Raw genomic sequence first — 22,320 nt, forward strand, 5'->3', positions numbered from 1 at the left:
GTAAGCACACTGCAAAAGTGGCACCCATACCTTCAACAAGATAATGTGTACAATTCAAGCCTGCTGTCTGAGAAATTACATGCTCTCCTTGGGCCAGGGTCTTATGTGAATCTAGACATGGCCCCTCAGATACCACCCATCGCTCCCCTCTCAGCCAAGTCAAAGACGGAATCGGGACCATTCCTCCTGAGACATGGTTCACCAATGGCAGCAGTCAAGGCAATACCCCCACCTGGCCCACTTCAGCAGTTCGCCTGGATTTCAATGTCATTTGGTTTGAAAAAGGCACTAAGCACAGCAGTCAGCGGGCTAAACTGGGGGCAGTATAGCTTGAGATCACTCATCAATCTACGCTCCTCTATACAGCCACAGACAAGTGGGCTGTGTGAAAAGGACTGACCATGTGGATGCCACAATGTCATCAGGAAAGCTGGACTATCTTGGGACGGCATCTGTGGGGAGCTGACCTACAGAGGGACATCTGGGATGTGTGCACACAACCCAGTACTGCCATCAAGGTAAGGCACGTCTCTGGGCATTCTCCAACTACACTGCCTGGGAACCACAAAGCAGACACCCTAGCCAAGGAGGAAGCTGTCCTCCTGGAAGAGTTACAGACTCCCTCAGACGTGGCAAAGTGGCTTCACTGAAAACCAGGACAGACACTGAGGCCCCAACCACCTGGGAGATAGCCAAGAGGTTACACCTCTCCATCAAATACACTGACTGGCAGGCAGTTGATAGGGACTGCCCCCACTGTAGCCTGTGGTGACGACCCCTGAGACATACTCCTGGTCACGTCGGACGAGCACTAGTTCAGTGACCAGGTGGTAAGTGGTCTATATCAGCCCCCTGCCCTTATCAGAAGGACACAAGTACACATTGACCTGTGTGGACACAGGTACCTGACTGATACAAGCCTTTCCCAGTAAAAGGGCAAATCAGACAGCCACTATCAGGGGCTTGACCAAGTTGGAAAGTATGTACTGGATCCCCATTCATACAGACAGCAACCAAGGGACCCATATCACTGGTCATGATGTAAAAGAATGGGCTGAAGCCCAGGAGATTTTATGGACCTTCCATCTGCCATATAACCCAACAGCCACAGGGCTGGTAGAAAGAATGAACAGGTTACTGAAAGAGACATTGAAGAAGCTTTCTCCAGACGGGTCTTTAAGAAGTTGTTCTCCACCACTGTTAGAAGCCATGTGGCTGCTAAACACTGAACCCACAGCAGGCCACAGGTCTGCTTATGAGAGACTGACTGTGCCTGCTCTGCCAACTAGGGCCTGAAAGGTACAAGTGTTAGAAGGAGCACTGAGACCCATCTGATAGGATGTGGGTCTTATCCTAAGAGTGCCACAGAACCTCCTACCTGGGGAGACTATCTTAGATTGGAGACAAATGGTATACCCCTCCCAGGTGGCTTGGCATCCTTATACCTTGGGGGTAAGGGCTAGGCCCTGGCATAGTATTTCCTCAATCTTTCTAAGTGAAGGCCCAGCCATAACCAAGGTGATCACACCCATAGAAATCAAATGGGGGACTGAAGTAGGGCTTCTTTTATGAGCCCCTACTGAAGCTCCCACATATAATATCTCTCTGCCCAGTTCCGGTGTAAAGGCACAAAATGTCTGGTATTGTCCTATTGGAAAAGTGTCAAAGCCCAGGGTGATCCTGGCACATGGAGACCAAACTGCTACAGTGTTGTTTCTGAATGAAGATTTGTCTTTCTTGGTACCTTTTCTTGGTACCTTTAAAACACTTATCATCCTTAGCCTTTTCCTTCTAAGATTAGTGCCACCTACCTTCACTAATGCATTCTTGTCCTGGGCTACCACCTATGTTGACATCCACAACCACTCTGACTTCTGGGTATGCAGATTGCTGCCAATGTCTAGCTCTGAAGTAATGCCAGGGGTATACTGTCTTTCAGCCTTACATCACGGGGACAATGGGTGGGGCCAGCATGTAAACTCCTGAGGTCTGGCTCTAGGGTATTCTCGGAAGAATGGTGGATAAGATCGTGCAGGCCTTATAGATGTCAGGGGTGGAGCGTGGAGCTGAACCATACTGGCTCCATCTTGGCAGCTCTATCTTAGGCCTGCAGTCCTTTCCAGGTGACTGAGCTTTAGCCTAGCTCACAAAGGAATGCGCCCAAGCCAGATGAGTTCCCTATCAACTTTTACCCTTGCCTTCATCTAAAATGAAAGCTGGAAGAGGGCCTTTTGCTGAGGTAGATGGTTAATGGTCATGAGACCCAGAAGTGGGGTGGGTGTCCCTGGTTCCGGTCTGTGTGGATGTGCTTCTTACTTGGTAGTCTGATTCTGTTTTTAACTTTGGTACCTTTAAATCCCCCATACCCCTTTTGGCAGTACAAAGCACAGCTGTGAATGCCTCTGGATCTTCTGTTCGCCTGATCTTTCCTACCTGTATGTAAGTTACCCACAATAAACTTTATAATTGCACTTTATGGAGTTGTCTGCTTCATTTTTCAGTCTCAAAGTTCTTTCTCAGTTCGCAGGATATTATTCAATATCTCCGCCTCCCAAGAGAAAGAAATGAACTGAATGCATATAGTTTGATGAAATAGTGGGTGATTTTTATTTTGTGCTTATATCTATTTGTAATTACTGATTGCTTAATTAATGTGACGAGCAGTGTTTTAACTCATGTAAATGTATTAGCTTATGTAACCCTCAAAACAAAATAAGAGGTAGGGGCTATTGTTATACCCACTCTACAAATGAAAAAATTGAGGAACAGAGAGATTAAGTAACTTTCCAAGTTTTCATAGCTAGCAAGTGTTAGAACTGGTCTACTTCCACACCCATGCTCCTCAAGGCTAAGCAAACTGGCTCAAATAAGCAAGTGTTATTATTATAAAACAGGCTAACAAATGAATAAAACCCCTTTGAGATGGATTGTTTTTCTTCTCTGCCTTGAGTAAAATCAAATAGGGAATTCAGGCTTCTGACTATTATGCCACAAACAGCATACCTAAAAGAGCACAGCTTTAGCATCCTCTCCTATGGGGCCCTGCTTTGTGAATTGCTTCTAGACTCACATTCTCCACATTACAAGGCTGTTTTAAACACTCCAAATGCTAAAAAAAAAAATGCAGGGCATACCAAACTATTGATAGAACAACAACATGAGTAAAGCTTTTCTCTGCTAAGACATACCTGGGCAACTCCACCATTAAGACTTCAAAAGCACTGTCCAAACATGCCCCTAGGACAAATTTCTCTGAAACTCTGGGGTTAAGACAAACCCAAAAAAGCACTATTGGGTGAATACAATTCTGAACCACAGGACCTCAGGAACTGCAGAGCCAGAGAATAGGCTGTTATGGCCATGCCTGTCACATGCCTCATTAACAGGATAACAGGTATTCTAATTTCCCTAGCTTATAGTAACTTTATAATTCATCAGTATCACTTGAAAACCTATTTACAGGCTAATGTCGAACATTTTGTCTGACAAAAGAAGGGTAAAGTGTGTATAAGAGATAAACCAATGTGGACTGGAGTGGAGCCACCAATCGTGTTTGAACACTTTGATTCTCTTTCACCATAGATATTCGGAACAGCATCAGTATCTGTTTCAAACTGTAACACTTCCCACTGGACCAATCAGATTCTGTCTCTTGGAATTGAATTTGCTTTCCCCAGTGCTCAATTAATCACTAAATGAGTTGGAACTGTAACACATAAATTTGCAAAGTACATCCCACTAGTGGATGGAAAAACGAAAAATAATCTTCAAAGTAAAAGAAGAATAAAGATGTGGAAAGGACTACATGAAAAGAAGAAAAGAAAAAGTGTTTTGCAGGCTGCCAAAACCTTTCATGGATTATAAAAGATCACACAACCCCACTTATTATAGTAAAAAAGTAAAACCAGAGACCGAGCCGAACTTGACACTACCATTTCTAATAGTGACAACCTGACAGCAGCAGTAATTTTCCTTTGTACATGCTTTAACTTTTACAAAAGGCCTATAAACAGTGATGTGCAAGTATGTTTAAAAACAGATTTCCCCCCAAAAAACTGAATGTATGTGTGTGTTGTAGGTACATAATTTATTATAAATTTTACTGATATAAAGTATGTGTAGCTGAGCAATTTACAAATAATAAAATATATACAAATAATACTTTTATTATAAATTCTATAGAGCCAATTGATTCCCACAGAATGTCTTAAGCATAGACAACAATAAAACAATATATCAAACCCTGATTTGTAGTGTTTGCCACTTTCCATGATGTAAATATTCCCACCACAGTCAATTTCAAGCTGCCAAATGTGATGTCACTGAACATGGATTGAGATAAGATGAGCAGTAGCACATAATTGCATAATATTTTCAACTCACAGATTTAAGAAACAGAGCATAGATGATAGTAAAGAATCTAGATAATAATAAAATGTAGTTACTAAAATAATTAGGAAGTAATAATTTTTGAGTATGTCTTAACTTTGTCTTTGGTATAATTTAATTTTAGACTTACATAACTTAAATTTTTAAAAATCTCTGTATTTAACCACTAACACACAAATTCCTGTTTCAATCCCATTTAAGCCAGTTCCAGCATGCCATTGAAAAGTATACTCCTAGCACCTTACTGAGGCAGGTACTGTTAATCCAAACCAAGTAACTACAGTCAGAGTCATTAGCTCATCAAACAAGTAAATTAAAATGTTTAATGCATAGGGAAATGGTAAAAAAAAAAAGCCTGGTACAAAATTTCCAAAAGACAATTCATAAGCCCTGTGTAATATGAGGTGTCTGAGAAGTCAGCAGTGCCAAGACAGAGTAACAACATCTTGTCAGCAAGTTGAGAATGAATCACCAATGGCCCTATCTAAAGCAAAGAGAAATTTCTGACTACTACTCACATACTAGGTTCAGAGTTGATTTATTCATAGATTTGTTCATTCCAACAATATCTTTCTTTTAATTTAATGTATATAACCAGCACATGGAAAACTTTTTAAAAGTACAGATTCCTGGACCTTAGTCCCAGAGATTTTCATTCAGTAGATCTGGTGTGGGGCCTAGGGGTTTGTATTTTAACAGGCAAACCCCTCTCCCCATGACAGATGATTCATTCAGAGAATTACATCATCCAGCATTTACTGACTACTTATTCTATGCCAAATTCAGAATGTGTAGATACGAAAGAGACAAAACTTGTCCTCAAGGAGACTACAGAGACCAAGAATTATAACTATAATATTGGTACATACCAGCTGCTTTGAGAATACAGCAAAATCCAGCTTGGAAGAGGGGTCGGGGTCATGAGAGAAAATGATGTTTGACCTGAGCCTTGAAGAAGGAGAACAAGCTAATCAAGAAAAGAAGGAGAAGAGAGGAAGGGACGTTCAGGGCAGAGAACAGCATGTGTACAGCCACATAGGCAAAGAGAGTTTGGCCCAATAGGACAACAGCACATGCTTTGGGACTGTACCTCTTATTAGTGTTCTGTAGCCACATTTACCTGGCCCTAGTTTTCGCATATAGTAAGCACATATTTGTTAGACTATGTTCAGTCATAGAGTTCATGCAAGGAGTGGTGGGAGATTAGGCAAGGCAGTTATGGCCAGGTCAGGAAGTGCTTTTTAGAATTCCTAGTACAAAGTAGGAATTACTTTTCCACTTTGTATTCTTCCTTCCACACTAGATTTTAAAATTAGTTTTATCACCATTACAGGATTATTGCTTTGAAAGGATTTACATGTGATACCTAACCTACAAAATCTAGAAATATAGACTGCCCTCCCTGCTTTTATACTTGATAAGCTAGTTTCTCAATCAGAGAAAATGACAAAAATCATCAAAACGGTGTGTGAGAAATAGTGCAACAAACCAAGTTTCCAGGGAAAACAGTTAATTACTGCATATTATTTTTCCCATTGGTTTTAACATTATTCTATGTTAATCTGTTTTCAGAATAAAACAGGAATGTTATAAATGTTACTTTATGTTTCTAAGGTTGTATCATTTCAGCTATAGACACTTTAATTAGGTAACCCAATAACTTAAAAATCTTAAATGTTAAAAAATTAACATAATTTTAAAAATGAATGCAATAAGAGCTAAATAATGAGTAGAAGCCTAGGTCAAAGAGTAGGAGCTTATCTCTACATAAATATAGCTAGAAAAGTGTACTTGTCACTCTAACAACCAACCTTGTAGCTACTACGGAAACTCCACATATACTGCCCTTTCTCTCATACCAGCAATGCCAGTCTGTCTTGTCTCCACTTGAGCCCCATCTCCTCTTTGCAGCATATTCCAAGTACTCTGTTCCACAATGATCTCCTCCCTACCTGTGCATGAACCTCATCTTTGGATTTAGTCCTATGTTATTGTGTGTTATATAATCTAATATTATATTTATCTCCCAACCAGATTTTACATTTTCAGTGAACTTCTCTTGCATTTCTCATGGAGCATGGCATAGGGCTAAATATATAAGACACTCAAACACTTCCATAAGTGAATAGACGAAATGATTTCCATGAATTGTGTTTTGCTTAAAGCTTCAGTTGCTGATTTTCTCACCTCCCTCAAAATGAAGATGCAAACATCATAAAACTTTTACAAAGTCTTAGATTGGACACAGTGAAAGGAAGTTATCAAAAGGGTTGTCAGCAAATCATAAGAAGTCTTCAATATGAAAAGGCAAGGTAATTCCTTGCTCTGCTTGCCCATAGTAAGGCTAAGGGGCTTACAGCTGCACCTTGTTGCTAAGTAAAATCCCCACAAACAACCAGGAAATACGCTTTTTATACATATCAAAGAAGAAAGAGAAAGAGGGAACAGGTATCTCAAGGCCATCTCTATCCTTGTATCCTTTAACCAATTTATTGAAGTTCAACAGAGAAGGACTATTTACAGAATTCCATAGCTGAATCATATATAATGCATTTATTCAATAAATACTATTTCCAATATCATAATAATAACAAACATTTTTTAACACTTTCTTTTGTGTCATACATCGCGTTAGTATTTTTCAGATATCATTTTATTAAACTCTGGTAACACCCTATATAACATAAATACCATAATTATCTTCATTTTAGACATTAGAAAGCTTAAAGACTTGCTCCAAGGCAACAACACTAGTAAGTCACAAAGCCAGAATATATAACCAGGTCTCTTATGCCAAAGCCCAAAAGACACCACCATCTACCATTACAAGATCCAATTATCAACAGTATAAGTACTAAAAGTACTTGGGTTCTCTTTCAGAACTTATTTTTCTATTTGAACATTTAAAAATTAAAAACAATACATAAATCAGTGGTATTAAAAAAGGCTGAAACAAGGGGATCTCCAGGTTCTGAGGTAGCAAGCTGAAAGAAACTGGCTTAAAGCCAACTGACTTCAGGATTCCCAGTACTACACCCATAGCAAACAAGCATCAAAGGGAGGAAAAAAACAACAAAACAAGCAGTTAAATATGGACCTTATGGGCAGAAAGACCAGCTAAGGTATAATTTCTCCATCACCCCTAAAGAGCTTATGGGGAATTCAGATTTAATTTACATTTGCATTCATTCCATGTACAGGCCACATGCCATTCAGACTTGCAGGATGTTCAGCAGAGAATAAGAACTCTAGAAAATGCTGTTATTGTAGAACTTTAGGCTACGCATTATCTGTATACATTAATAACCTCCCTCTAGCACGCAAAGCTAGCTTCAGAGAAAAGAAAAAGGCATAGAAATTAAGGTCTAAAAAGAATTTTCCGTTCAGATTCACTTGTTCAATTGACAGAAATCTCAGGCAGCATTTAAAGCAGTGACCACAATAAGGCAACCACTAATGTTAGCAACCACTATCAGAATTACTGTTATGGTCTGAGGTCACTTAAGAGGAAGCAAGCAATCATGGGATATAGTTTCAGGGACAGCTATAAAGCTATCTATCACCTCTCCCCTAATACCTCAGGGGAGGGGAGTGTTGGTGCTTGAGTCTCCACCAAAAAAATAATAATAAATCATTCCTTTGGCTTTTAAGCTTAGTCTTGTGACAATGCAAAATTAAACACCACTGGGTTGATAGCAGTTTATGCCTTGGGGCTTATTTACATCGAAGATTACCCATGTTTATTAAATTTCTTCAAGATTTTTTCCTTTTTTGCTAAAAAAGGAAGGGGAGGATTTGAGGGCATTAAAAACAAGCGAAAAGTGGACAGATGAGAAGAGCTTTCCACTGAGCAAGATCAAAGTATGCAAACAAGGGAGTGGGCTCCAGTCAGTAGTATAATTTGCAAGTTCTCTCTCTCCTTCTGTTGCCATTACAAATTTAGTGTAGTCTGTCCATCTGTTTCTCAAAATCTTCTGCAATATAGCAATTATGCTGCTTTATTTACAAGGAAACTGACCCAAAGAACGTCACGCAAAGGAGTCTGAAACGTACAGCAGAGTGTAGGTTGTTACACACACTCAAATGTATCCACTTGCAGGCAAAATGTCTTGACTTCCCACACTTTAGGTAAGGCTGCAGCCGAAATCTCCACCTAGAAGGCCAAAGGCATAGAGCCCGGGGTGGGGGGTGGGGGGGCGCGGGAAGCAAGCTGGATGGCTCCAGGAAGTGGGTGGGGAGGAAGCTGCCGGGTTTGGAGCCAACAGTGCAGACAGCAGGTTTGCACACGCCTACCAGAGGGAGTCCTGGGCCACTGCGCGCATTGCTCACAAGCGCTTTTGGCAATGCTGTCCCCTTCGATTCCTGCCATCACCCAACCCCACAGCTCGGGTGTGCGACGTGAAAAAGGGCTTGTAAAGTGGGCGGAGGCCAGGGGTTCCCGCCGCTGAGTCACAGCCCAGCCAACTTTTACAGCATTTCCCAGAAAGGAAATTAAGTCTCAGTCCCGTAGCCTACACTCGCTCCTAGTTGCGGCTCTCCGCTCTGTCACTCGACCCGGCGGTGACTCGAGACCCACAATTGGGCTATTTCCCACTCACTGCGCAACTTCACACCCGCGCAAAGCCTCGGGGTACCCTGAGCGCTTGCAAAGCGCTACCGACCGGGTAGATGGGAGGGTAGATGGGAGCCAGAAGGAGGAAGGGGGAGGGCTGCGTCCTCACCTGCAGGACACGGACACCTCCACTCGTGTGGCCGGGATGGCCGCGCTCAGCTGGTTTAAATCCCCGAGGCCGGCGGTGCTGGTGTAGCGGCTGTCCATCTTGGAGGTAGGCGCCGTGGGCTTGGCTGGCGCCCACATCCAGAGCTCCGGCCGACTGAGGGCTCCTAGCCCTGCTCCCGACAGTCGGGGTTGGAGGTTGAGGGTGGAGGCAGAGGAAGAAGGCGGAGGCAGCTCGCGGGAAGTAGGAGGGAGGGGAGAGGCGGACCTCAGTGCAAAGCCGCGAGGCAGCAGCAAGACAGGCCTGCACAAGCTGAAGCTGCCGGGGAAGTGGCGCACCGGGCTCTCAGCTTCCCCGCCCCCTCCTTGCAGGCAGCAGCCCCGGCTGAGGACACTCCGCGATCCTTTCCCGGCTCTGAGCGTCAGGCTCTGCGGAGCCACCGGGCAGCCTGGCGGGATAGGTGGCCGCAGACCCAGAACCCAACCGTCTAGTAGAGCAAGCCCAGCCCGGTTTGGAGCGCGGTTAGGGTTTTGTCTCCGCCTCTTCACACCCGCGACAGTTCCTAAATCCCGCATCATAAGCCCACCCCTTCCCATCCAGCGGTGATCCTCACCTCGCTCTCGGAGTCCACGGAGGTCCCCCGCACTACGCCATAGGACAGGCGAGCCGAGTCCCCGCTTCTGAACTGTCCGCCCGCGGCCGCTTAAGGATTGGGGAGGATGAGACGGACTTGGGGACGATCTCCAACCTTATGTATGCGGTGGTAAAGTAACAGATCAATATATGGAACAAGACGAGAGCAGGGTGGACCTAAGGTGGAGGGGGAAAAAACTATATGGGATTTAAGGGAGCCATCTGGTTTCCCTCTTCCTTGAGTTCTTCGGAACATAGGGGTCTAAAGGTGACAATCCTTCTACTTTCGGGGGTCTTCTGCGCCCCCTCGTTTCCAAATGCATGGAAGTTACGCTCTAAAACCTGAATCACAACTACAAAACAGACCTCCCTCACTCCGACTCCCACCCGGCAAGACATGAATGAACCTGGACGGATGAAAGCAGAACTGAGCCGGAGTGAGCGCAGTGTTGGAAACTGGATTCTGGGGCCGCCAGACTTGTGCCAGGATGCAGAAGCTGCAAAAGCCCGCCGCTCCCCTCCATTACAGCGACCTTTATTACAGGCACCTTCCCTCCAGCGTCACCCCAGCGCCTGAGGGTCCCAGGACGCTCACCACCAGGGGGAGACAGCGATCAGGACGCGGAGTACCGCGAAGCAGGAGAAGGGGTACAGAGGGACGGAGGGTTATGGGTATCCACCTTCCTTTAAAGCGCCGAAGCACTGAGTTGCCCGCTGGCAAGACTAACTCAGGGAGGAACCGTTTTCGTGATTTGAGGACTTACCCTACGTTGGTTGTAACATTTTAATACAATTGGAGCCACCTGCTAGAGAATCTATAGAGTTGCAGGTGAGGATGTGTGGGTGCAGTCTGGAGGCTTTGCGCTGCCAAAAATCCTTCCCACGTTTCATTCTTGGTTTCCTTTCCTGATCTCCCCACCCACCACTTGTCACACTTTAGTCTAGAGTTTTCTGTTTCCCTTTGCCTATTGGAAAATGTCCTAAAACTCCAGACATTTCTGTTATGCTGTCCAAAATTAGCTTAGGGGAAGAGACCTAAGTATATTTTTTAAGCTAATCATACTTTTATTTTATAGAAGCCTACTGAAGAAATAAAAGTACGATCTATTCTGTGTCTAGTAATCATGAAAATATGTGTTAGGTGAGCCGACGCGGATTGTGAAAGAATTCACAGAAATATTAGCAAGAGAAGAAAACAAAGTTTTTATTCACTTTCCAAGGGAGGAAAGGAGCCAGACTCATAGAGTAGAATCGGCACCGAAGGGTGGAGGTTTGAGCCTTTTACTGGGCTTCACAGGGCAAGGTGCAGGAAAAGGGGTGGGTTTATGTCTATTCTGGTCCACAGCAGTACCCAGGCCGGCTGTGTCTCTGTAGGATGTAGTTTTTCAGAGAATAGACTTGCAGTCTTCAGTAATTTTACAGTTCTGGGGTATCTGAAAGAGACTTAATAGGGGCCCTTGACAGGTGTTAGATGGGTTTACAATATGTTCTTGTAAAATTCTTAAGAAAGGCACCTTTTAAAGACTTTAAAACATCTTTATTGGAGTATACTTGCTTTACAATGTGTTAGTTTCTGCTGTATTACAAAGTGAATCAGCTATTTGTATACATATATCCCCGTATCCCCTCCCTCTGTGCATCTCCCTCCCACCCTCCCTATCCCACTCCTCTAGGTGGACACACAGCACCGAGCTGATCTCTCTGTGTGATGCAGCTGCTTCCCACTAGCTATCTATTTTACATTTGGTAATGTATATATGTCAATGCCACTCTCCCACTTCGTCCCAGCTTACCCTTCCCCCTCCCCATTTCCTCAAGTGCATTCTCTATGTCTGTGTCTTTATTCCTGTCCTGCCCCTAGGTTCGTCAGAACAATTTTTTTTTTTGATTCCATATATGTTAGCATACAGTATTTGTTTTTCTCTTTCTGACTTACTTCACTCTGTATGACAGACTCTAGGTCCATCCACCTCACTACAAATAACTCAGTTTTGTTTCTTTTTATGGCTGAGTAATATTCCATTGTATATATGTGCCACATCTTATGTATCCATTCATCTGTCGATGGACACTTAGGTTGCTTCCATGTCCTGGCTATTGTAAATAGTGCTGCAATGAACATTGTGGTACATAAATCTTTTTGAATTAGGGTTTTCTCAGGGTATATGCCCAGTAGTGGGATTGCTGTGTCATATGGTAGTTCTATTTTTAGTCTTTTAAGGAACCTCCATACTGTTCTCCATGGTGGCTGTACCAATTTACATTCCCAACAACAGTGCAAGAGGGTTCGCTTTTCTCCACACCCTCTCCAGCATTTACTGTTTGTAGGTTTTTTGATGATGGTCATTCTGACCGGTGTGAGGTGATACCTCATTGTAGTTTTGATTTGCATTTCTCCTAAAGACATTTAAAGGATTTCAAGGAATGTAGGGTTTATTCTATGAAAATTCTTAATGTTAACTAGTTATCATTGGATAATCATATTCAGATGAACATCTAACTCTAGAAGAGTTGTAAACTGCCGTTTTCCCTGTTAGATAAAAGAATTTCATCTTTGACTCTTCTTTGTGCATAAAGTAAGTTGCCCTGTCAGATTAGTTATTTGAAACCAGTGCAAAGTATTTATTGGACATTTCCATGAGGAAGTGACATTTTAGATAGGCCATAAGGGATGAATAGGAGTTTAAGTAATGATGGAATAAAGAAGATGTGTATATATATCGATTTTTTTTTTTCAAGCTTCAAGGAGGAGAGGTGCATAGTAGGGTAGAATGGTTCAGGGAAGGCCATGTAATTGAATTATAGTGAATGTGGATCCCCTTTAGTAATATGAGCTATATAAGTAATTTAAAATTATTACTTGGCAGATAAGTGGCACTTCTTGGAGTGCTACTTTGGGTAGCTTACATGAGAAAATAGAGCTAGAGAATTTAAACCATCATCACCAAATTATTATTATCACCCTAAGCATTATTATTGTTTTTTTGAATTTTTAATTTATTTATTTATTTTTTGCGGTACGCGGGCATCTCATTGTTGTGGCCTCTCCCATTGCGGAGCACAGGCTGTGGACACGCAGGTTCAGCGGCCATGGCTCACGGGCCTAGCTGCTCCGCGGCATGTGGGATCTTCCTGGACCGGGGCACAAACCCGTGTCCCCTGCATCGGCAGCGGACTCTCAACCACTGCGCCACCAGGGAAACCCACATTATTATTTTTATAAATGTTTTCAGATGCCAAATTTACCTAAAGTTTCTTCAAGTAGCTTTTCACTAAATCTGCTAATTCAGAGAGTTTGATTTTTCAAAGCTGCTGTAAGAAATCCATTTTCAAGAATGTATCAGAGGGGGCTTCCCTGGTGGCACAGTGGTTGAGAGTCCGCCTGCCGATGCAGGGGACACGGGTTCGTGCCCCGGTCCGGGAAGATCCCACATGCCGCGGAGCGGCTGGGCCCGTGAGCCATGGCCGCTGGGCCTGCGCATCCGGAGCCTGTGCTCCACAACGGGAGAGGCCACAACAGTGAGAGGCCCGCATACCGCAAAAAAAAAAAAAAAAAAAAAAAAGAATGTATCAGAAAGGGCAGGCCTAAAGAATTCTCCAGTTTATTCAAAGAATATAGGAAAGTAAACATTCTTATAAAAGGATTATAAAGTCTAAAATATTTTGCTTGTACAGGAGCCTTCCTAAATGCCCAAAATAGACTAGATTGTAGTACAATACCTTTTACCTTTAACTATCATAATTAGAATAATTATTGTGTGACAACTTGCTTGATACCTATTGCCCCTGCTAGACTTTCGATTTCAAGAGCATAAGGAGCATATCGTCTTCATTGATTATCTCCTCTGCCCAGCATACTGACTGATGTGAGTCAGGTGCTGTGTGGCCAGCAACTGTTGAAAGTATCAAAATTTGCTTTGATATATTGAGTTCAAGTGAGAGCTGAGCACTCAGGTGGAATGTACAACAGGCATTAGGAGCTATAGTGAGGAAACAGGATTGTTGAGGTTGGAATCAACAGCTTAGAGTTAGAGTTGGAGCCAAGCATATGAGTGACACTCCAGGGAAAAAGGAAAAAGGAATAAAAATAAGAATCAAGTAGGATGAGCATCCACCCTGGAGAAAAGAAAACAAGGAAGGGTCCCACCAAGGAAATGGGTGGGGAAGAAGCACTTGAACAAATAGGAGAGAAAAAAACCCAAGATAAAGATACTAAGGAAAAGGAAGAAGAGGCTTTCAAGGAGAAAGAGACCAACAGGATCATTGCAGCAGGTGCTGCAGAGACCACATTACTGCCTTTTTTTTTTTTTTCTGGCTGTGGGCTTGCCTCATTCTCTTTCTTGGACAATTACCAGTATTACAGAATACTCTAAAGATTATCAGTTATTATTCCAGGTCTGTTTTTCAGACTCTTCGGCTGCAATGCTCCCGGAAGCTCACCTTTAGCCCTACTTTACTGCCTTGAGCCTGAAGTCTACCCTATTTCAGAAGTCATCAGTGCAAAAAATAGGTATCTAGTAAGCAATTGCATTGCTGAGGACCTCATACAGAAACAATGGCATTTTATGGCCATAATGTGTAAGGAACTAAATGCCTAATTTTCAAACCTGATTTAGACCTTTCCTAGAGCAGGGCAGATAAACATTAATTAGTATGTGGTCAGAGTCTATTCTGGTTTCTTTCCTGCTTGGACAATTAGAATGTGCAACCATGGAAAAAAATGAAAGTTTTGTTGGAAACTGGAGAGACACACACAGAGAAAAGTATATAAATCTTAAGTATTTAATAACTTAGTGAAATTAACATTTTGGGGGATAACCCAGCCTTTTGATATATTTTAAAATAGATATTTTAATGAGACAATGCTAAAATTTTGCTGAAACTTTCCCTAACTGCCCAAGAGATTTGGTCAGAATTTTGTAATTCACAAAACTCTTTTTCATACCTTAATAATTGCTGTTAAATTTACCATGATTTGGCACAGTCGATGGAGTATTTTCTATTCAAGTTCAAATAATTAAATCATCATGTTTCTCAAGTGAGTCTCTTAGAATGTTGTAAGGTTAATAGAAATAAACATGGGGTTTTAGTTGTTAGATGCTCAGGAAAAGTTCCCACAGACACTGAAAGTGATAATCTTGTTTTAAAAAGAAGGACTTTAGTTATTTATTCTATGAAACTGTGTTGCAGTTTAGTTTTTGCTTTAATGAAGGATAACTTATGCCATTTATTAAGCTCCTCCTTAGTTAAAATTCATCTACCAAGAGCTGTTCAAGGAACAATTATCTTTAAGTTTCAACATCATAACATGTCCCTGTTTTTGCCTATTGACATTGAAGGACCAAACCCCCATAGATACTTTTGCCAAATGGCATTGATGCTGCTAAAGAGATTCATAGTAGGAAAGCATTCTGTTGAGACCCACATCTTAAAGACTGGAGTCAAGTTTTTGTATTTTGTGGTCTTGTTTTGAAAATATAGACAGTAAAATAAAGCATAAGCCCACTTACGTCACTGTGTCTCTGGACTTTTCAAATGGTATTCTGATCAGTCCATGTCACTGAAAATCATCTTGGTGAATTAGGAGATTTGAATTTTAGAGTCCTACATTTAACTCAGCAATAGTTTACTAATGAAGTATTTTGAGACTTCTTTAAAAACACTATTTTAGGGTGTTAAAAGTTCAAATATTGAGGAGTCAAGATGGCATACTAGGAGGACAGGGAATTCACATCTCCTCACAACTAGGGCACCTGTCACCGGCGGGGGGCAACAGACACCTAAGGGGACGGGAGGAATGCCCAGCAACCAGGTAGGATGTGGGGCTTGGGGGAATGAAGGGGGAGGAGAAGTGGAGGCAGGACAGGACTGGTGCCCCTGAGGGGCAGCTGGGAGAGGGGAAGGGATGCCACTCCCGAAGGGGGAAATTGGGGAACTACTGGGAGGGCAGAGGATCAAAAGGGAGCATGGCCAGGTTTCCCCTGCCCACTTGGACCCCCAGGAGCCTGCTGAGATCCCAGGCCTGATCCTCTGCCCACCAAGGCCCCGTCCACCGCCAGGGTCCTGAGGGAGTGGGAGGGAGGGAAGGGGGAGCAAAAGAAAAGGCCGGACCTATGGGACCGGCACCCATGAGGGGCGGCTGGAGGAGGGGAGGAGTTCATACACCCAGTGGGACCCACCCACAGTTAGGGGTCCAGTGGCGACGGGGGAGATCTGGGGGAGACGGTGAGGGAGGAGCACGAAGGAATGGAAGGAAATGGGGCCAGTACTTTACCTGTCCACTTAGCCACTGGGAAGCCTGTTGGGCTCCCAGGCCTAATCCTGTGCCCTCAGAGCCTCCCTCCTGCCACGCAGAGCCCAAGCCCCGCCCCTACACCACCACTCAGAGCCCTACCTCTATACTCGGAGACCCCCTCCAATATGCTGGGTCTAAACACCACCCACACAACCTCACCCAGGGCCCTACCTCCAAACGTGGGGACTCTGCACTCCACAGGCCCTCCTTTCCACCTGCTGTCTCTCCCTTTCTGCACAGGTCCTAAGCACAGGCCCTGCCCCACGCTTGAACTTTGCCCTGCCTAGACCCCACCCCATTCTCAAACATCACCACCCCTACCTGCCTAGGTCCCACCCCACCCGAAACCCCTCCCCTGCCTAAGTCCCACACCTGCCTAAACTACACCCCAAGAGCAAAGGCTTTTTTTTCTTTTCTTTTCTTTTTTTTCTCTTTTAGACTGGGGTTTTGTTTTACCTTGTTGATTCATTGTTGCTGATTCTATTTTTATTTTTCCTAAAAAATCTTTTATTTTTCTAATTTTTTTTTGTTCGTTATACTTTGTTAGTGATGTCTCCTTTTCACTTGTTCCCCCTAACCCCCATCCCCCCGTTTTTTTCTTTTTCTTTTTTCTGTTCTGGTTTTATTTTACATTGATGCAGTTGTTTCAATTATATTTTATTTTTCCTAATATATTTTTTATCTTTCTAATTTTATTTTGTTTTCTATTCTTTGATGTTGTACTCCTCCTTTTTTTCTTTCTTCCTTTTTTTTTTTTTTTTTTTTAACCACACCACAATGCTTGCAGCATCTTGGTTCCCAGACTAGAGGTTGGGCCCAAGCACCTGTGGTGGGAGCTCCAAGTTCAAACTGCTGGACTAACAGAGAAACTCAGACCCCAGGGAATACCAATCAGAGTGAGGCCTCCCAGATGTCCTCATCTCAGCACCAAGACCCAGCTCTATCCAACTGCCTGCAAACTCCAGTGCTGGATGTCTCAGGCCAAAAAACCACTGGGACAGGAATACAGCACCACCCATCAAAAAAAGAAATGACAAAAAAAATTGTGACAGATGAAGAAGCAAGGTAAAAATCTACAAGACCAAATAAATGAAGACAAAATAGGCAACCTACCTGAAAAAGAATTCAGAATAATGATAGTAAAGATGATCCAAATTCTGAGAAACAGAATGGATAAAATAAAAGAAACAATTAACAAGGATCTAGAAAAACTAAAGAGCAACAAACAGTGATGAACAACACAATTACTGGAATTAAAAACACTCTAGAAGAAATCAATAACAGAATAACTGAGGCAGAAGAACGGATAAGTGAGCTGGAAGATAAAATTGTGGAAATAACTACTAAGAGCAGAATAAAGAAAAAAGAATGAAAATAATTGAGCACAGTCTCAGAGACCTCTGGGACAACATTAAACACATGAGCATTCGAATTACAGGGGTCCCAGAAGAAGGAAAAAAGAAATGGTCTGAGAAAATATTTGAAGAGATTATAGTGGAAAAGTTCCCTAACATGGGAAAGGAAATAGGCAATAAATTCCAGGGAGCACAGAGAGTAACATTCAGGATAAACCCAAAGAAAAACACGCCAAGACACATATTAATCAAACTATCAAAAATTAAATAAAAGAAAAAATATTGAAAGCAGCATGGGGAAAACAATAAATAATATACAAGGGAATCCCCATAACGTTAGCAGCTGATTTTTCAGCACAACCTCTATAAGCCAGAAGAGAGTGGCAGGACATATTTAAAGTGATGAAAGGGAAAGACCTATACCAAGATTACTCTACCCAGGAAGGATCTCATTAAGATTTTAGAGAGAAATTAAAACCTTTACACACAAGCAAAAGTTAAGAGAATTCAGCACCACCAAACCAGCTTTAAAACAACTGCTAAAGGAACTCCTCTAGGCAGGAAACACGAGAGATGGAAAAGACCTACAATAACAAACCCAAAACAATTAAGAGAATGTTAATAGGAACATACATATCGATAGTTACCTTAATCATGAATGGATTAAATGCTCCAACCAAAACATAGACTGGCTGAATGGACACAAGAACAAGACCCATACATATGCTGTCTACAAGAGACCCACTTCAGACCTAGGGACACAGACAGACTAAAAGTGAGAGGATGGGAAATGATATTCCATGCAAATGGAAATCAAAAAAAAGCTGGAGTAGCAAATCTCATATCAGACAAAATAGACTTTAAAATAAAGACTATTAGAAGAGACAAAGAAGGACTCTACATAATGATCAAGGGATCAGTCCAAGAAGAAGATATAACCATTGTAAATATTTATGCACCCAACATAGGAGAAACTTAATACATAAGGCAAAAATTAACAGCCATAAAAGGGGAAATTGACAGTAACACAATAATAATAGGGAACTTTAACACCCCACTTTCAGCAATGTACAGATCATCCGAAATGAAAATAAATAAGGAAACACAAGCTTTAAATGACACATTAAACAAGATGGACTTAATTGATACTTGTAGGACATTCCATCCAAGAAAAGCAGAATTCACTTTCTTCTCAAGTGCTCATGGACCATTCTCCAGGATAAACCATATCTTGGGTCACAAATCAAGCTTTGGTAAATATAAGAAAATTGAAATCATATCAAGTATCTTTTCCAACCACAACACTACGAGACTAGATATCAATTACAGGAAAAAGACTGTAAAAATTACAAACAAATGGAGGCTAAAAAATACATTACTAGATAACCAAGAGATCCCTGAGGAAATCAAAATATACCTAGAAACAAATGACAATGAAAACACAATGACCCAAAACCTATGGGATGCAGCTAAAGCAGTTCTAAGGGGGAAGTTTATAGCAATACAATCCTACCTCAGTAAACAAGAAAAATCTCAAATAAACAACCTAATCTTACACCTAAAGCAATTAGAGAAAGAAGAACAATAAAAACCCAAGAGTTAGCAGAAGGAAAGAAATCATAAAGATCAGATCAGAAATAAATGAAAAAGAAATTAAGGATACAATAGCAAAGGTCAATAAAACTAAAAGCTATTTCTTTGAGAAGATAAACAAAATTGATAAACCATTAACCAGACTCATCAAGAAAAAAAGGGAGATGATACAAATCAACAGAATTAGAATTGAAAATGGAGAAATAACAACTGACACTGCAGAAATACAAAGGATCATGAGAGATTACCACAAGTAACTCTATGCCAATAAAATGGACAACCTGGAAAAAATGGACAAATTCTTAGAAAACTACAACCTTCTGAGACTGAACCAGGAACAAATAAAAAAGAAAAACAGACAAATCACAAGCATTGAAATTGAAACTGTGATTAAAAATCATCCAACAAACAAAAGCCCAGGACCAGATGGCTTCACAGGCAAATACTATCCAACATTTAGAGAAGAGCAAACAACTATCTTTCTCAAACTGTTCCAAAATATAGCAGAGGGAGGAACACTCCCAAACTCATTCTATGAGGCCACCATCACCCTGATACCAAAACCAGACAAAGATGTCACAAACAAAGAAAATTAGAGGTCAATATCTCTGATGAACACCAATGCAAAAATCCTCAACAAAATACTAGCAAACAGAATCCAACAGCACATTAAAAGGATCATACACCATGATCAAATGGGGTTTATCCCAGGAAAGCAAGGATTCTTCAATAAGCAAATTAATCCATGTGATACACCATATTAACAAATTGAAGAATAAAAACCGTATGATCATCTCAATAGATGCAGAAAAAGCTTTTGACAAAATTCAACACCCATTTATGATGAGAACTCTGCAGAAAGTAGGCATAGAGGGAACCTACCTCAACATAATAAAGGCCATATATGACAAACCCACAGCCAATATCATTCTCAATGGTGAAAAACTGAAACCATTTCCTCTAAGATCAGGAACAAGAGAAGGTTGTCCACTCTCACCACTTTTATTCAACATGGTTTTGTACGTTTTAGCCACAGCAATCAAAGATGAAAAATAAATAAAAGGAATCCAAATTGGAAAAGAAGTAAAGCTGTCACTGTTTGCAGATGACATGATACAATATATAGAAAATCCTAAAGATGCTACCAGAAAACTACTAGAGCTAATCAATGAATTTGGTAGAGTAGCAGGATACAAAATTAATGCACAGAAATTTCTTGCATTCCTACACGCTAATGATGAAAAATCTGAAAGAGAAATTAAGGAAATACTCCCATTTACCATCACAAGTAAAAGAATAAAATACATAGGAATAAACCTACCTAAGGGGACAAAAGACCTGTATACAGAAAACTAGAAGACACTGATGAAAGAAATTAAAGATGATACAAACAGATGGAGAGATATGCCATGTTCTTGGATTGGAAGAATAAACATTGTGAACATAACTCTACTACCCAAAGCAATCTACAGATTCAATGCAATCCCTATCTAACTACCAATGGCATTTTTCACAGACCTAGAACAAAAAAATCACAATTTGTATGGAAACACAAAATACACCAAATAGCCAAAACAATCTTGAGAAATAAAAATGGAGCTGGAGGAATCAGGCTCCCAGACTTCAACCTTTATTACAAAGCTACAGTAATCAAGACAGTATGGTACTGGCACAAAACAGAAACATAGATCAATGGAACAGGATAGAATGCCCAGAGATAAACCCACACACATATGGTCACCTTATCTTTGATAAAGAAGGCAAGAGTATACAATGGAGAAAAGGCAGCCTCTTCAATAAGTGGTGCTGGGAAAACTGGACAGCTACATGTAAAAGTATGAGATTAGAACACTCCCTAACACCATACACAAAAATGAACTCAAAATGAAGTAAAGATCTAAATGTAAGGCCAGAGACTATCAAACTCTTAGAGGAAAACATAGGCAGAACACTCTATGACATAAATCACAGCAGGATCCTTTTTGACCCACCTCCTAGAGAAATGGAAATAAAAACAAAAATAAACAAATGAGACCTAATGAAATTTAAAATCTTTTGCACAGCAAAGGAAACCATAAACAAGACAAAAAGGCAACCCTCAAAATGGGAGAAAATATTTGGAAATGAATCAACTGACAAAAGATTAATCTCCAAAATATACAAGCAGCTCATGCAGCTCAATATCAAAAAATAAAAAACCCAATCCAAAAGTGGGAAGAAGACCTAAACAGACATTTTCCTAAAGAAGATATACAGATTGCCAACAAACACATGAAAAGATGCTCAACATAACTAATCATTAGAGATATGCAAATCAAAACTACAATGAGGTATCACCTCACACCGGTCAGAATGACCATCATCAAAAAACCTACAAACAGTAAATGCTGGAGAGGGTGTGGAGAAAAGGGAACCCTCTTGCACTGTTGTTGGGAATGTAAATTGGTACAGCCACCATGGAGAACAGTATGGAGGTTCCTTAAAAGACTAAAAATAGAACTACCATATGACACAGCAATCCCACTACTGGGCATATACCCTGAGAAAACCATAACTGAAAAAGGGTCATGTACCACAGTGTTCATTGCAGCACTATTTACAATAGCCAGGATGTGGAAGCAACATAAGTGTCCATCAACAGATGAATAGATAAAGAAGATGTGGCACATATATACAATGGAATATTACTCAGCCATAGAAAGAAATGAAATTGAGTTATTTGCTGTGAGGTGGATTGACCTAGAGTCTGTCATACAGAGTGAAGTCAGAAAGAGAAAAGCAAATACCGCATGCTAACACATATGTATGGAATCTAAAAAAAAAAAAAAGAAAAAGAAAAATGTTCTGACGAACCTAGGGGTAGGACAGGAGTAAAGACACAGACGTAGAGAATGGACTTGAGGACACAGGGCAGTGGAAGGGTAAGCGGGGATGAAGTAAGAGATTAGCATTGACATATATACACTACCAAGTGTAAAATAGATAGCTAGTGAGAAGCAGCTTCATGGCACAGGGAGATCAGCTTGGTGCTTTGCGACCTACTAGAGGGTGGGATAAGGAGGGTGGGAGGGAGATGCAAGAGGGAGGGCATATGGGGATATACGTATGCATATAGCTGATTCACTTTGTTTTACAGCAAAAACTAACACTACATTGTAAAGCAATCACACTCCAATAAAGGTGTTAAAAAGACACTAATTAATTAATTAAAAATTTTAAAAAATACTTTTTAGAAATTCAGTGTTCATGTGTTACACTCTGAAAGTTATTTTATTTTTGCAAAAGCAATCAGATAGAATTCAGCATTTAAAAAAAAATGCCTATATTCCCTGGTTTG

At 41.3% G+C, this 22,320-nt stretch overlaps 1 protein-coding gene across 1 annotated transcript in view; it reads right to left on the minus strand.

The window, feature by feature from the left end:
• LOC309830335 (copine-8-like) overlaps nucleotides 1-9,276 on the minus strand; it is a 50,952-nt gene extending 41,676 nt beyond the window's left edge. The window contains exon 1 of the mRNA XM_082666813.1: nucleotides 9,111-9,276. Coding sequence (XP_082522939.1) covers nucleotides 9,111-9,247 — 137 coding nt within the window. The 5' untranslated portion in view covers nucleotides 9,248-9,276. The remainder of the gene's footprint in view (nucleotides 1-9,110) is intronic.
• Nucleotides 9,277-22,320: the final 13,044 nt, after the last annotated feature.

The sequence above is a fragment of the Grampus griseus genome, assembly GCF_964374135.1.
Source record: "Grampus griseus genome assembly, chromosome: 11".
NCBI classification, from domain to species: domain Eukaryota; kingdom Metazoa; phylum Chordata; class Mammalia; order Artiodactyla; family Delphinidae; genus Grampus; species Grampus griseus.